Below are 11,850 nucleotides of genomic sequence, written 5' to 3' on the forward strand. Positions count from 1 at the left end.
TCCCCATAACTAAAAACCACTTGATTCCTTGCTGTCAGCTACTGGGACAGTCCTGCTGGCTGGAAGGGATTGGGAAGCCAGGGCTGCACCTAAGCCACAGTTCGTGTCACTCTCTGACCCTGTCAACCGAGGATGCTGTAGGAGCAAGTCATTTTGCTGTTTTCCAGCCCCCATTCCCCACTGTCACTTCTGGGATGTACCTGCCTGCTGCTACCCTGGTGAGTGATGGTGCTCCTGTAACCAGGTCTCCAGGATGGCTAGGCAAGCAGTACCTTGGTGTTGTGCCAGCCATCCTGGTACAGGGGCCTAACAGACATAAACCACACACCCAAGGTACCGTGCAGCCTACTAACTAAGCTGAGCACAAGGGGACCTTAAGGCAGTTACGAGTGTCACTGTGGTCAGCAGGAAGAATCAGGGAAGCTTCTAGCACGACACTAATAACAGTGCTGTGCATGGTTCTACAGACCAGAGATCAGGCCCCTTCCTTAGCCAGTAGGGTGAGGGGTGCTCTGCTCCTGGGGTGACCTGGTGGGTTTGGGGAAAGCCTTCCCCCCCTACCCTGGCCAGAATGGCAGTGTCCAGATGTGCTGGCAGAGGGCAAGATGTGCAAATGTGTGGTTCCAACCTGGGGCAGGGAGGGCCCTACAAATGTGGGGTGGGAGGAGGGGATTTAGTGCTCATTCCCAATTGAAGAGTGGCCATTGAGCTGTCTCCTGTTTAGGGATGGGGAGTGATATCCACTGCTCAGATCCAGGGGACAGCTGGAGTTTCTGTGCTTCATCCAGCTGTGAACACCCTCAGGAGAAGGAAGGTGGCCTGGGTCTTCTCTGGTGTTTGGAGCTCAGGAGCAGCTCTGAAGGGATCAGCCTCAGCCTGTTTTCTGGAGCAGCTGTCTTGTTTTTTGGCAGAAAGGGAAGCAATCCAGCCTTCCAGAGTTCTTCCTTAACTACCTCCAGAAGAAGTATGGAGACGCCTCTGCCTTTGAATGGGCTTACACCATCTATGAAAACATCAAGCTGTACCGATCAAACGAAGCCATGAGCTTGTTCTATGACATACTGAGTGGGAAGGTGAGTGGCCTGGGAACCTGGTGTCCTACCTCTGCTTCCTTGTGAGAGAGCGAGGGAACTGGGGGGAAGCCCTGTGGTGAGCTGAGCACCCGCACACCCCACTGCTCACAATGGGAGTGAGGTTACTCAGCATGTTGTGGAAACTCTCAGGTTCCTGTTGGAAGGCCCCTGTTCCTTCAGGAGCACTGATCACATCACATCCTCCCACTGACGTCAGAGGGCCACAGTTTGCTTAGCTACATACTTACAATCCCCTTCGCTCCCTGACATCTAGTCCTTTACACTCCCTGTACACAAAACAGCACGTCTCCCAGCTGCAGTGCTCCCCTGGGCTGGGCAGCTCAACGGGGCTCATTCCCACCCTATGGAGATGCAAAAGTCTCCTGTACTCCCTCATGCCTCTGGTTGCACTCCTCCTAAGCTGCCAATGCCCCACAACATTATAGAGTTCTCCTGCACCGTACACATGATGCTCTGGATACTGCATGGAAACAGCAGCCCAGGAGTTACATACGTCCTGCTCAGGAGTGGTTGAGAGGCATGGATACCATCAACCATGAGGGCAATGAAAGTCTCCAACCTCTGGCTAAGAAGCGGACTTGCATGCAGCGGTTCATTGCATATGGAGCTTTCAAAGCAGAGGTCCTGTCTGCTGCTCAATAAGGTGAGGGATTGCCACAGCACCACGCCTCACTGTGTCGTGCAATGTGCTGTTTTTCTGGCTGCTGCGCTCCACCCCAGAGAGGGCTGCTTTTCACGGGTCCAGTATGTCATTGCACATAAGCTGCTTTGGAAGGATGGGTGTTCTATACGAAGCGATTATAATACCAGCCTCGGGGGGAGCATCATCTGGCTTGCTTAATGATTTGTAAATCACCAAAAGATGCTTGGATGGAAATGACGTGCTGTCTCTGGGTGGTGCCATCTTCCCCATTACTGCCCTGACTTTCCTTCTACATTGGGAGGCTAGCTCCTCGGTGGTGCTGTCAATGACCTGTGGACGTTTCCTGTTTCGCAGGTGGATGAAGGACTATACCATGGCCAGAACCAGCTAATCTCCAACCTGCTGAAGGAGCTGACGGCCAGCGACAGCTCAAACAGCGGAACTCTCATGACTGAACAGTTCAAGTAAGAGGTGCTGCAGCTGTCTGAGCCCCGCCATCCAGGGTAGAAGATCTTAGAGCTTCCTAGGGTTTAAGGCCAGCCAGGTCCATTCGATCACCCACTGTGACCTCCTGTAAATCACCAGCCATTCCATTGCACCCAGTTTACCCCTACATTAAGCCCAATAACTCAGTTACACCATAGTATTGTAGTCCTTGGGAGACTCACTGTTGTGTGCCAAAGGCAGAGAACAGGAGAGACAGGTGCCCCAAGCCACTGTGATGGCAGGGAATGGACTAGTCCGAAGCAGAGTTGTGTTGCAAGGCCAGTTTCATCAGCAGGTTTCACTGGTTCTCTCCCTGGCAGAGTGATCTGCCAGAGTTGTGCATGTGCCAGCAGAGAACACCAATTCCATGGGATTGGCACCATCTGCATCTCCATCCTGGGCTACCTTCTGACCTCAGATAACCCTGCACAGTGCCAGAGGCTTCAGCAGAAGTTAGGAGTCCATCAGAGGGCAGAATCTCACCACTCTGCTAACAGCTGTATTACAAGATTCAGGCAGAGACACCCTGTAACACTCTGGCACTGGTGAAATGAGTCCAGGTTCAGGGTCAGATTTTCTGAAGTGTTCAGGGCCAGGTTGCCAAGTGCTCAGCACCCACAGTCTAGAGCAGATTTGCAAAAGCACTTGGCCCCCACCTTGCACAGCTCTGCTGGAGTCTGGCCACGTATTTTGGTGCCCAGATGGGAGCCTAGGTTCTTTGGGAAATCTGGCACTGACTGTGAGGACAAAGCACATCTGAACATTCTGCTCTAGGGATCATTTTTGCTGATTCTTGCCCAGTTAACCAACTGTTGTAGCAACTGGCAAGTGCCAGATTAAGTGGTTCCCTGGGAGATCTCCAGATATAACGATTCATTGAAGTGGGGCAGAAGCTACATGCACTAGCCCTTCTACTAGGAATATGTGCCTCTCTCCAGAGCTGCTAGTCACATGGGGCCAGACTGTCTGGCAGTCAGCACCCGCAGCTGGGCCACATTTCCCCAAGAGCTCAGCACCCAGCACGCACCCACATGCTCAGCTCTACTGCAAATGTGGCCCTTGTTTTGATGCCTGCACAGGGGCTGAACTCTTCTGAAGACCCTGCCCTGATTGCGAATGCTGCGCTCTTGCAAACCTGCTCCTGGAGTGCTGGCTTCTGGGGGTGCTGCACAGCCAACAGTGTGTGCCATGCACCTGCACGGCCATGCACCCCTTGATTGGAGGGCCTGGTCACGCTCCGAGTGGGTGTCCACGCACACGCTACTGGGCCACACATACCTGTGGTTGTGATGCTCCTCTCTCTCTCCATACAGCCTGGCACTGAGGGCCGCTTGTCCCTTGAAAAGTAATGATCAGATCCAGGAGCTAATAGATGCAAGCAGGTACAAGGCACAAAGCACAGAGGACTTCATTGACTACAGGTCCTTATTCATGGAGGTAGGCTGCAGCTTCTTTAGTCTTTCTTCTGGTTCTGGTTTAGGTTTCACCAAGGAAGAATGGTTTGAATCTACGTGCTAATGGAACTGCAATCCCCACTGTAGAATCTACATCCTGAAAGCAGCCTGCAGAGGATGAAAATGCACCTCACGCCCTCTCATTTAGGATGAGTAAAAGAAGCCTGTGACATGGCTCACTCACCCTTGCTCTGGTGTGGGGCATTGCCTCCCGCACCTCCTGCTGGCCGCTTGTCTCTGGCCCCAAGTCTTCTGTGGCTCTGCCCTCCGGCCAAGTCACTTAAGTTCAGATTCCTTCCAGGATATCATAAACAAGTCCAAACAAAACTGAACAGTTCTCCTAGCCTCTTAGGACTACGGAAGTCTTTTCCACTCTACTTCCCTGGCAGGAGTCTACACTGTCCCTGTTGTCTCTGTATGTGCGTCCTAACCCTGGGCTTCTCTCAGCCAGAGGGACCTGTCTCCTCTGCCATGTCTCTCTCAGCTGAGCTCTTTCAGTCATAGAATCATAGAATATCAGGGTTGGAAGGGACCTCAGGAGGTCATCTAGTCCAACCCCCTGCTCAAAGCAGGACCAATCCCCAACTAAATCATCCCAGCCAGGGCTTTCTCAAGCCTGACCTTAAAAATATCTAAGGAAGGAGATTCCACCACCTCCCTAGGTAGCGCATTCCAGTGTTTCACCACCCTCCTAGTGAAAAAGTTTTTCCTAATATCCAACCTAAACCTCCCCCACTGCAACTTGAGACCATTACTCCTCGTTCTGTCATCAGCTACCACTGAGAACAGGCTAGATCCATCCTCTTTGGAACCCCCTTTCAGGTAGTTGAAAGCAGCTATCAAATCCCCCCTCATTCTTCTCTTCCGCAGACTAAACAATCCCAGTTCCCTCAGCCTCTCCTCATAACTCATGTGTTCCAGTCCCCTAATCATTTTTGTTGCCCTCCGCTGGACATTTTCAATTTTTCCACATCCTTCTTGTAGTGTGGGGCCCAAAATTGGACACAGTACTCCAAATGAGGCCTCACCAATGTTGAATAGAGGGGAATGATCATGTCCCTCGATCTGCTGGCAATGCCCCTACGTATACATCCCAAAATGCCATTGACCTTCTTGGCAACAAGGGCACACTGTTGACTCATATCCAGCTTCTGGTCCACTGTAACCCCTAGGTCCTTTTCTGCAGAACTGCTGCTGAGCCATTCGGTCCCTAGTCTGTAGCGGTGCATGAGATTCTTCCGTCCTAAGTGCAGGACTCTGCACTTGTCCTTGTTGAACCTTATCAGATTTCTTTTGGCCCAATCCTCTAATTTGTCTAGGGCCCTCTCTATCCTATCCTTACCCTCCAGCGTATCTATCTCTCCTCCCAGTTTAGTGTCATCTGCAAACTTGCTAAGGGTGCAATCCACACCATCCTCCAGATCATTTATGAAGATATTGAACAAAACCGGCCCGAGGACCGTCCCTTGGGGCACTCCACTTGATACCGGCTGCCAACTAGACATGGAGCCATTGATCGCTACCCGTTGAGCCCGACAATCTAGCCAGCTTTCTATCCACCTTATAGTCCATTCATCCAGCCCATACTTCTTTAACTTACTGGCAAGAATACTGTGGGAGACTGTGTCAAAAGCTTTGCTAAAGTCAAGGAACAACACATCCACTGCTTTCCCCTCATCCACAGAGCCAGTTATCTCGTCATAGAAGGCAATTAGATTATTCAGACATGACTTGCCCTTGGTGAATCCATGCTGACTGTTCCTGATCACTTTCCTCTCCTCTGAGTGCTTCAGAACTGATTTCTTGAGGACCTGCTCCATGATTTTTCCAGGGACTGAGGTGAGGCTGACTCGCCTGTAGTTCTCCGGATCCTCCTCCTTCCCTTTTTTAAAGATTGGCACTACATTAGCCTTTTTCCAGTCATCCGGGACCTCCCCCGATTGCCATGAGTTTTCAAAGATAATGACCAATGGCTCTGCAATCACATACGCCAACTCCTTTAGCACTCTCGGATGCAGCGCATCCGGCCCCATGGACTTGTGCTCGTCCAGCTTTTCTAAATAGTCCCTGTCAAGGTTCCTTCCCCACTCTGAACTCTAGGGTACAGATGTGGGGACCTGCATGAAAAACCCCCTAAGCTTATTTTTACCAGCTTAGTTTAAAACTTCCCCAAGGTACAAACTATTTTACCTTTTGCCCTTGGACTTTATTGCTGCCACCACCAAGCGTCTAACAAATATATAACAGGGAAAGAGCCCTCTTGGAAACGTCACCCCCCCTCCCCCCCAAAATCCTCCCCAAACCCTACACCCCCTTTCCTGGGGAAGGCTTGATAAGAAATCCTCACCAATTTGCATAGGTGAACACAGACCCAAACCCTTCGATCTTAAGAACAATGAAAAAGCAATCAGGTTCTTAAAAGAAGAATTTTAATTGAAGAAAAAGCAAAAGAATCACCTCTGTAAAATCAGGATGGTAAATACCTTACAGGGTAATCAGATTCAAAATATAGAGAATCCCTCTAGGCAAAACCTTAAGTTACAAAAAGACAAAAAAACAGGAATCTACATTCCATTCAGCACAACTTATTTTATCAGCCATTTAAACAAAACAGAATCTAATGCATATCTAGCTAGATTACTTACTACGTTCTAAGACTCCATTCCTTTTTTTGTTCCTGGCAAAAGCATCACACAGACAAAGAGAACCTTTGTTTCTCCCCCCCCTCCAGCTTTGAAAGTATCTTGTCTCCTCATTGGTCATTTTGGTCAGGTGCCAGCGAGGTTATCCTAGCTTCTTAACCCTTTACAGGTGAAAGGGTTTTTCCTCTGGCCAGGAGGGATTTAAAGGTGTTTACCCTTCCCTTTATATTTATGACAGTCCCGAACCACTTCTTTCTCCACAGAGGGCTGGTCACCTCCTCCCCATGCTGTGCTGCCCAGTGCAGTAGTCTGGGAGCTGACCTTGTTCGTGAAGACAGATGCAAAAAAAACATTGAGTACATTAGCTTTTTCCACATCCTCTATCACTAGGTTGCCTCCCTCATTCAGTAAGGGGCCCACACTTTCCTTGACTTTCTTCTTGTTGCTAACATACCTGAAGAAACCCTTCTTGTTACTCTTAACATCTCTTGCTAGCTGCAACTCCAGGTGTGATTTGGCCTTCCTGATTTTACTCCTGCATCCCCGAGCAATATTTTTATACTCTTCCGTGGTCATTTGTCCAATCTTCCACTTCTTGTAAGCTTCTTTTTTATGTTGAAGATCAGCAAGGATTTCACTGTGAAGCCAAGCTGGTCGCCTGCCATATTTACTATTCTTTCTACACATCGGGATGGTTTGTCCCTGTAACTTCAATAAGGATTCTTTAAAATACAGCCAGCTCTCCTGGACTCCTTTCCCCCTCATGTTATTCTCCCAGGGGATCCTGCCCAGGCCCCCAGGCCAAAATCTAACATCGCTCCTACAGTATGTTCTCACTGCAGGCTTACCCTGGGCTCTTACCCCAAACCCCACGGTTCCCATGTATAACCCTCATGACCAGGCTTATATGTGTCATCAGCCTGGGCTTGCTTTCCTAGATGGGGGTAGAGATTAGAATCCAGGTGGGCTCTGATCTGCCTACTTTGCAGTGACGATGCCTCTGAAGAGCTCAGGTTTTGATGGTCCTCCAATTCTATCCCACAATCCCCAAAGTCTGTATTTTCTGCCCCTTCTACCTGCTCATTTCTCACTCATTGCCTATGCACTGGAAGTCCCCTGCCAGACTCCATACGCTTGGTCAGCATTTAACCCTCCATTCCACATGCCCTGCTTCATGTCCACTGTGCTCAGCTCCTCTCAGTCCAGTAGCACTAGAGGTTGCCATCCCAGCATGCTGCTAGCTGGCCAGAGGAGTACACCAGCGCTCTGGCTGGCCTTGGGTAGGAAACCAGCAGGGAGTGGGATTCTGAGAGCTGCACCCAAAACCTTTGCTCTCTCCGAAAGAGCTCCAGGTGGCTGGCAGAGGTGGGGATCAGTGCATGCAGCAGCTGCCCACAGCCAGAGTGCTGGTTACACCCCAGTCCTGCTGGCACAAAGGATGCTGCTTCAATGCATTAAGAGCCTCCAGATCCAAGTCTTTAATACACCCAGGAGTGTGTTCTGCTGGGGCTTGTGGTGGAGCAGTGCACAAGAGCCAGGCTCTGGTGCCAAGGGCCCTGCTGTCTCTTGCAGGACGAGGAGGGCAACGCTGAGCCCTTCATTGCGAAGATCAGGAGCCAATATGCTAGCGAGAAGCAGGAGTATCTGAGAGAACTGAGGAATGAGCTGGGCCACATGCCGTGAGTAGCTGAGCTATTCAGATCCCGTTTTCTGTTCCCCCCTTGGATTGCCAAGAAATCCTGTGCTGGGCGCAGGATCCTCAGGTGCAGCAGCCTGGCAGTGAGCTCAGGGTGCTGAGACAGGCAGGTGAATGGGGCACAGCGGGTGGGGGTGGAGAATGAACCAGTGCGAGTAATAATAACTCAGAATGGACAGTGCAGTAACTGGGCCCTAAGAGTACAGAGGCGAGCCAGCAGGAACAGGGCCAAATGCTTTTGGGAGCTCTCAAAAGGCATTGGATGTGTAGTGTGCGGTCACCATTGGGGCGGACCCCACTGTACAGGCAGAATGGGCAACCCCTGCTCCAAAGGGCATATGCAGCCTAACAGACAAGATGGACCAAGTGGACGGAAGAATCCCATGCACCGTTACAGACTAGGGACCGAACGGCTCGGCACAGCAGTTCTGCAGAAAAGGACCTAGGGGTTACAGTGGACGAGAAACTGGATAGGAGTCAACAGTGTGCCCCTGTTGCCAAGAAGGCCAATGGCATTTTGGGCTGTATAAGTAGGGGCATTGCCAGCAGATCAAGGGACGTGATCGTTCCCCTCTATTCGACACTGGTGAGGCCTCATCTGGAGTACTGTGTCCAGTTTTGGGCCCCACACTACAAGAAGGATGTGAAAAAGTTGGAAAGCATCCAGTGGAGGGCAACAGAAATTATTAGGGGACTGGAACACATGAGTTATGAGGAGAGGCTGAGGGAACTGGGATTGTTTAGTCTGCGGAAGAGACGAATGAGGGGGGATTTGATAGCTGCTTTCAACTACCTGGAGCAGGGTTCCAAAGAGGATGGATCTAGACTGTTCTCAGTGGTGGCAGATGACAGAACAAGGAATAATGGTCTCAAGTTGCAGTGGGGGAGGTTTAGGTTGGATATTAGGAAAAACTTTTTCACTAGGAGGGTGGTGAAGCACTGGAATGCGTTACGTAGGGAGGTGGTGGAATCTCCTACCCTTGCCAGTTTTGAAGTTTTTAAGGTCAGGCTTGAGAAAGCCCTGGCTGGGATGATTTAGTTGGGGATTGGTCCCGCTTTGAGCAGGGGGTGGGACCAGATGACCTCCTGAGGTCCCTTCCAACCCTGATATTCTACGATTTTATGACAAGGCAAACCAGCGTGCTGGGACAGGCCAGCAGGGAGGGTGCAATTTCTAGCTGTCCAGCAGCAGTAATCATCATGCACCTGCCTAGCTGAGGGATCGTTCAGAATTCAACCCTCTCCCTCACCTAGCAGCCATTCAGACAGTGTTCAAAGCAGCCCTCCACTTAGTGTCGCCAAAGGGAATGGGTCACCTTTCGGGAGAGCGCCTCCTAAAGGCAGCCTTTCCCATTGTAATTACCTTTGGGAGAGGAGCGAATAGCACAAGGGGAGGTAACCCCCATGGCCAGACGCACTTCACCTGCCCCTTGCACTGCCACGCACAGCATGCCCTTCTGGACAGCCAGTGCCTCAGCCCAGGGCTTCTGAGGGCTAGTACAGCGCTCAGCACTATGGGCCTGATCCTGATGGAGGCTGCTGGCTACTCCCACAATATACACACATTTTACTCTGTCCCCAGATTGATTATTCTAGGCAGGGCTGGTAGCACCACCTGTTATTAAGGCTCCCTGAAACATCCCAGTAGAAGACCCTGTTGTCAATTGCTTGTAACTTTAACCAGGTGGGTTGAAAGTTTCCTTGCTGAGCATCTGCCTGGGGCTGAATTGTTTTGGAAAGTTTCAACCATTGCTGAGAACGAGGCTAGAGGACCAGACAGTGTTTCGCTCATGTTAAAAAATTCCATCCGCCTTGTTCTTGAGACACCCTAGTGCTTTGGAACAGGGACTTGAAACTTGGCAGGTGGTTGGGTCTTGTGTCAGGGCGATGCTTTTTACCAGCCCTGTGAAAATCTGCTGAGATTTGGCCAAGACATAAGCCTCTGAAAAGGTGCCATGTGCACATGCTCAGTACAGCCTTAAATTTTAGCAGCTAAATGCCCTGAAGAGTCTGTCCACATGGAGCATGCTCCAGCCCAGGGCTGAGCAGGACTTTCCCTGCAGTTGCAGCTCTGGGCTGCAGTGGTCCATATTGAGTCCAGGTGCCTGAACTGAGAGCAAGGAGCCTGTCTCTCCTGACTCCTCTGAAGCTGCATGATTTGAATGTAGAGGGGACAGGAGCTGGACCTGTGGAGGGGGCAGGGTGAGTTGATCAGGACAAGGAACCAGCAGGAAGGGCGGGGGATGGGGAGAGGGAAACTGGGACTGAGAGTTGAGTCGGGGTAGATTGGGACTAGGAGCCGGGGGGGAAAACTTGGGTGGGGGAAAGATAGAGATCGGATGAGGAGTCGGATGGGGAGGGGTGGGAATCTGGGACAGAGAACTTGTGGGGTAGAGGGACAGAGGTGAGACAGATCTGATGAGAAGCCGAGGTGCAGGGGGAGAACTGGAAGCGTCTGAGCAAGGAGACTGGGTCGAGGAACCCGGGGAGAAAAGACTAGAAGAAGAGCCTGAAGGAGAAAACTGGGAGCCAGTGGGGCCAGGAAACTGGGGGAGGGAAGTGACTGGAGGCCAGGGTGCAGGAGACAGAGATTCAATGAGGAGCCAGAGGGGCAGAACTTGGCCTGTCTGAGCAAGGAGCTGGAGGGTAGAGAGGGTACTGGGGCTGGACAAGGAGACTGGGACTAGGAGTCTGGAGAGGGCAGAGTAAGGTTGGCTGGGCAAGGAGTTTGGAACTGGGATGAGAAGAGTGAGAAGCGGACAGCGGGACTGGCTTGGTGAGGAGAATGAAGTGGGACAAAGAGCAAGGGATGGGGAAGAGACGTGACTGGGACAGGGACCAGTTGGAGGGGACAGAGCAGAAGAGGTCAAGCTTGGGGGGGGAGAGTGGGCAGAATAATCTGTGCCCGCTAGAGAGCACTCTCCTTGAGCCTGGAATGGGACCCAAGATGCCTGAGTCTCACCATTCCTCTGCTGTCAGCAAATAGCTGTGAAATCAGCAGGCAAAGCGTCCCATCCCTGTCTAGTGCTGCTCCCCATAGAGGTTAAAAATCAACTACTGCAGTCAGTTACTCAGCTAAAGTGGCGGAGATCTGTGCCGTGGCTCTAAAGGTTCCAATGCTGCTGATGACCCACATGGTGTCAATATGTTGACACATGGTGGAATTTCTGTGCTTTTTGTAGTACCTAGAAATTACACACAAAAATGCCATTGAAAGAACATTATTAAGGTTGCAAAGTCAAGCACTCAAGAGTTAGGCAATGTCAGAATTAAGGGTACCATGCAACCTTCATTCAGCCCCCTCCTTCTGCACTTACATTATGATACATATTTTAATTACATGACCACATGCTGTTTTCTCCCCATGACCTTGCTTGATTCAGTGCACAGAATGGACTTGCTCTGGGGATGAATCAGGGCTGTGTAGTAAAAGAGGCTGTTGTCTGTGGGACCCCTGGTTCATTGGTTGCAGAAGTTGGCAGGTGTGCAGTGAATGAGGCAGGGGATTGCAGGAAGAGACAGGATGGTCTCATGGTGAAGGCAGTTGAACGTTGCCCTGGAGAACTGAAGTCCAGCCCTATCTCCGCCAGAGAGGAGTTCCTATGTGCTGCTGTATCTGATTTCCAGAAGAGCTGAGCACTCCAATGCAACTGCCATCAATGTGAGTTGTGTGCTGAACATAGCAAGTGCCATATAAAGACAAAGTAGGTCCTAAGTGACTCAAATTGGGAACCTAAAATTAGTGACATTTGACCTTCATCTCTGTGCCCCAGCTCCCTCTCTGACAATGGGGCAAATACCACCCTCTCCCCTCCCAGCTTGTTGTGAAAATCAG

At 50.9% G+C, this 11,850-nt stretch overlaps 1 protein-coding gene across 2 annotated transcripts in view; it reads left to right on the top strand.

The window, feature by feature from the left end:
* TSNAXIP1 (translin associated factor X interacting protein 1) overlaps positions 1-11,850 on the top strand; it is a 63,505-nt gene that overhangs the window by 48,679 nt on the left and 2,976 nt on the right. The window contains exons 12-15 of one of the 2 annotated variants that reach the window (XM_037878171.2): positions 912-1,073; positions 2,092-2,201; positions 3,537-3,660; positions 7,892-7,998. In XM_037878171.2, coding sequence (XP_037734099.1) covers positions 912-1,073; positions 2,092-2,201; positions 3,537-3,660; positions 7,892-7,998 — 503 coding nt within the window. The remainder of the gene's footprint in view (positions 1-911; positions 1,074-2,091; positions 2,202-3,536; positions 3,661-7,891; positions 7,999-11,850) is intronic. The other variant, XM_043526381.1, reaches the window with a different exon arrangement.

This window comes from Chelonia mydas, chromosome 12 (assembly GCF_015237465.2).
Source record: "Chelonia mydas isolate rCheMyd1 chromosome 12, rCheMyd1.pri.v2, whole genome shotgun sequence".
Taxonomy (NCBI): Eukaryota; Metazoa; Chordata; order Testudines; family Cheloniidae; genus Chelonia; species Chelonia mydas.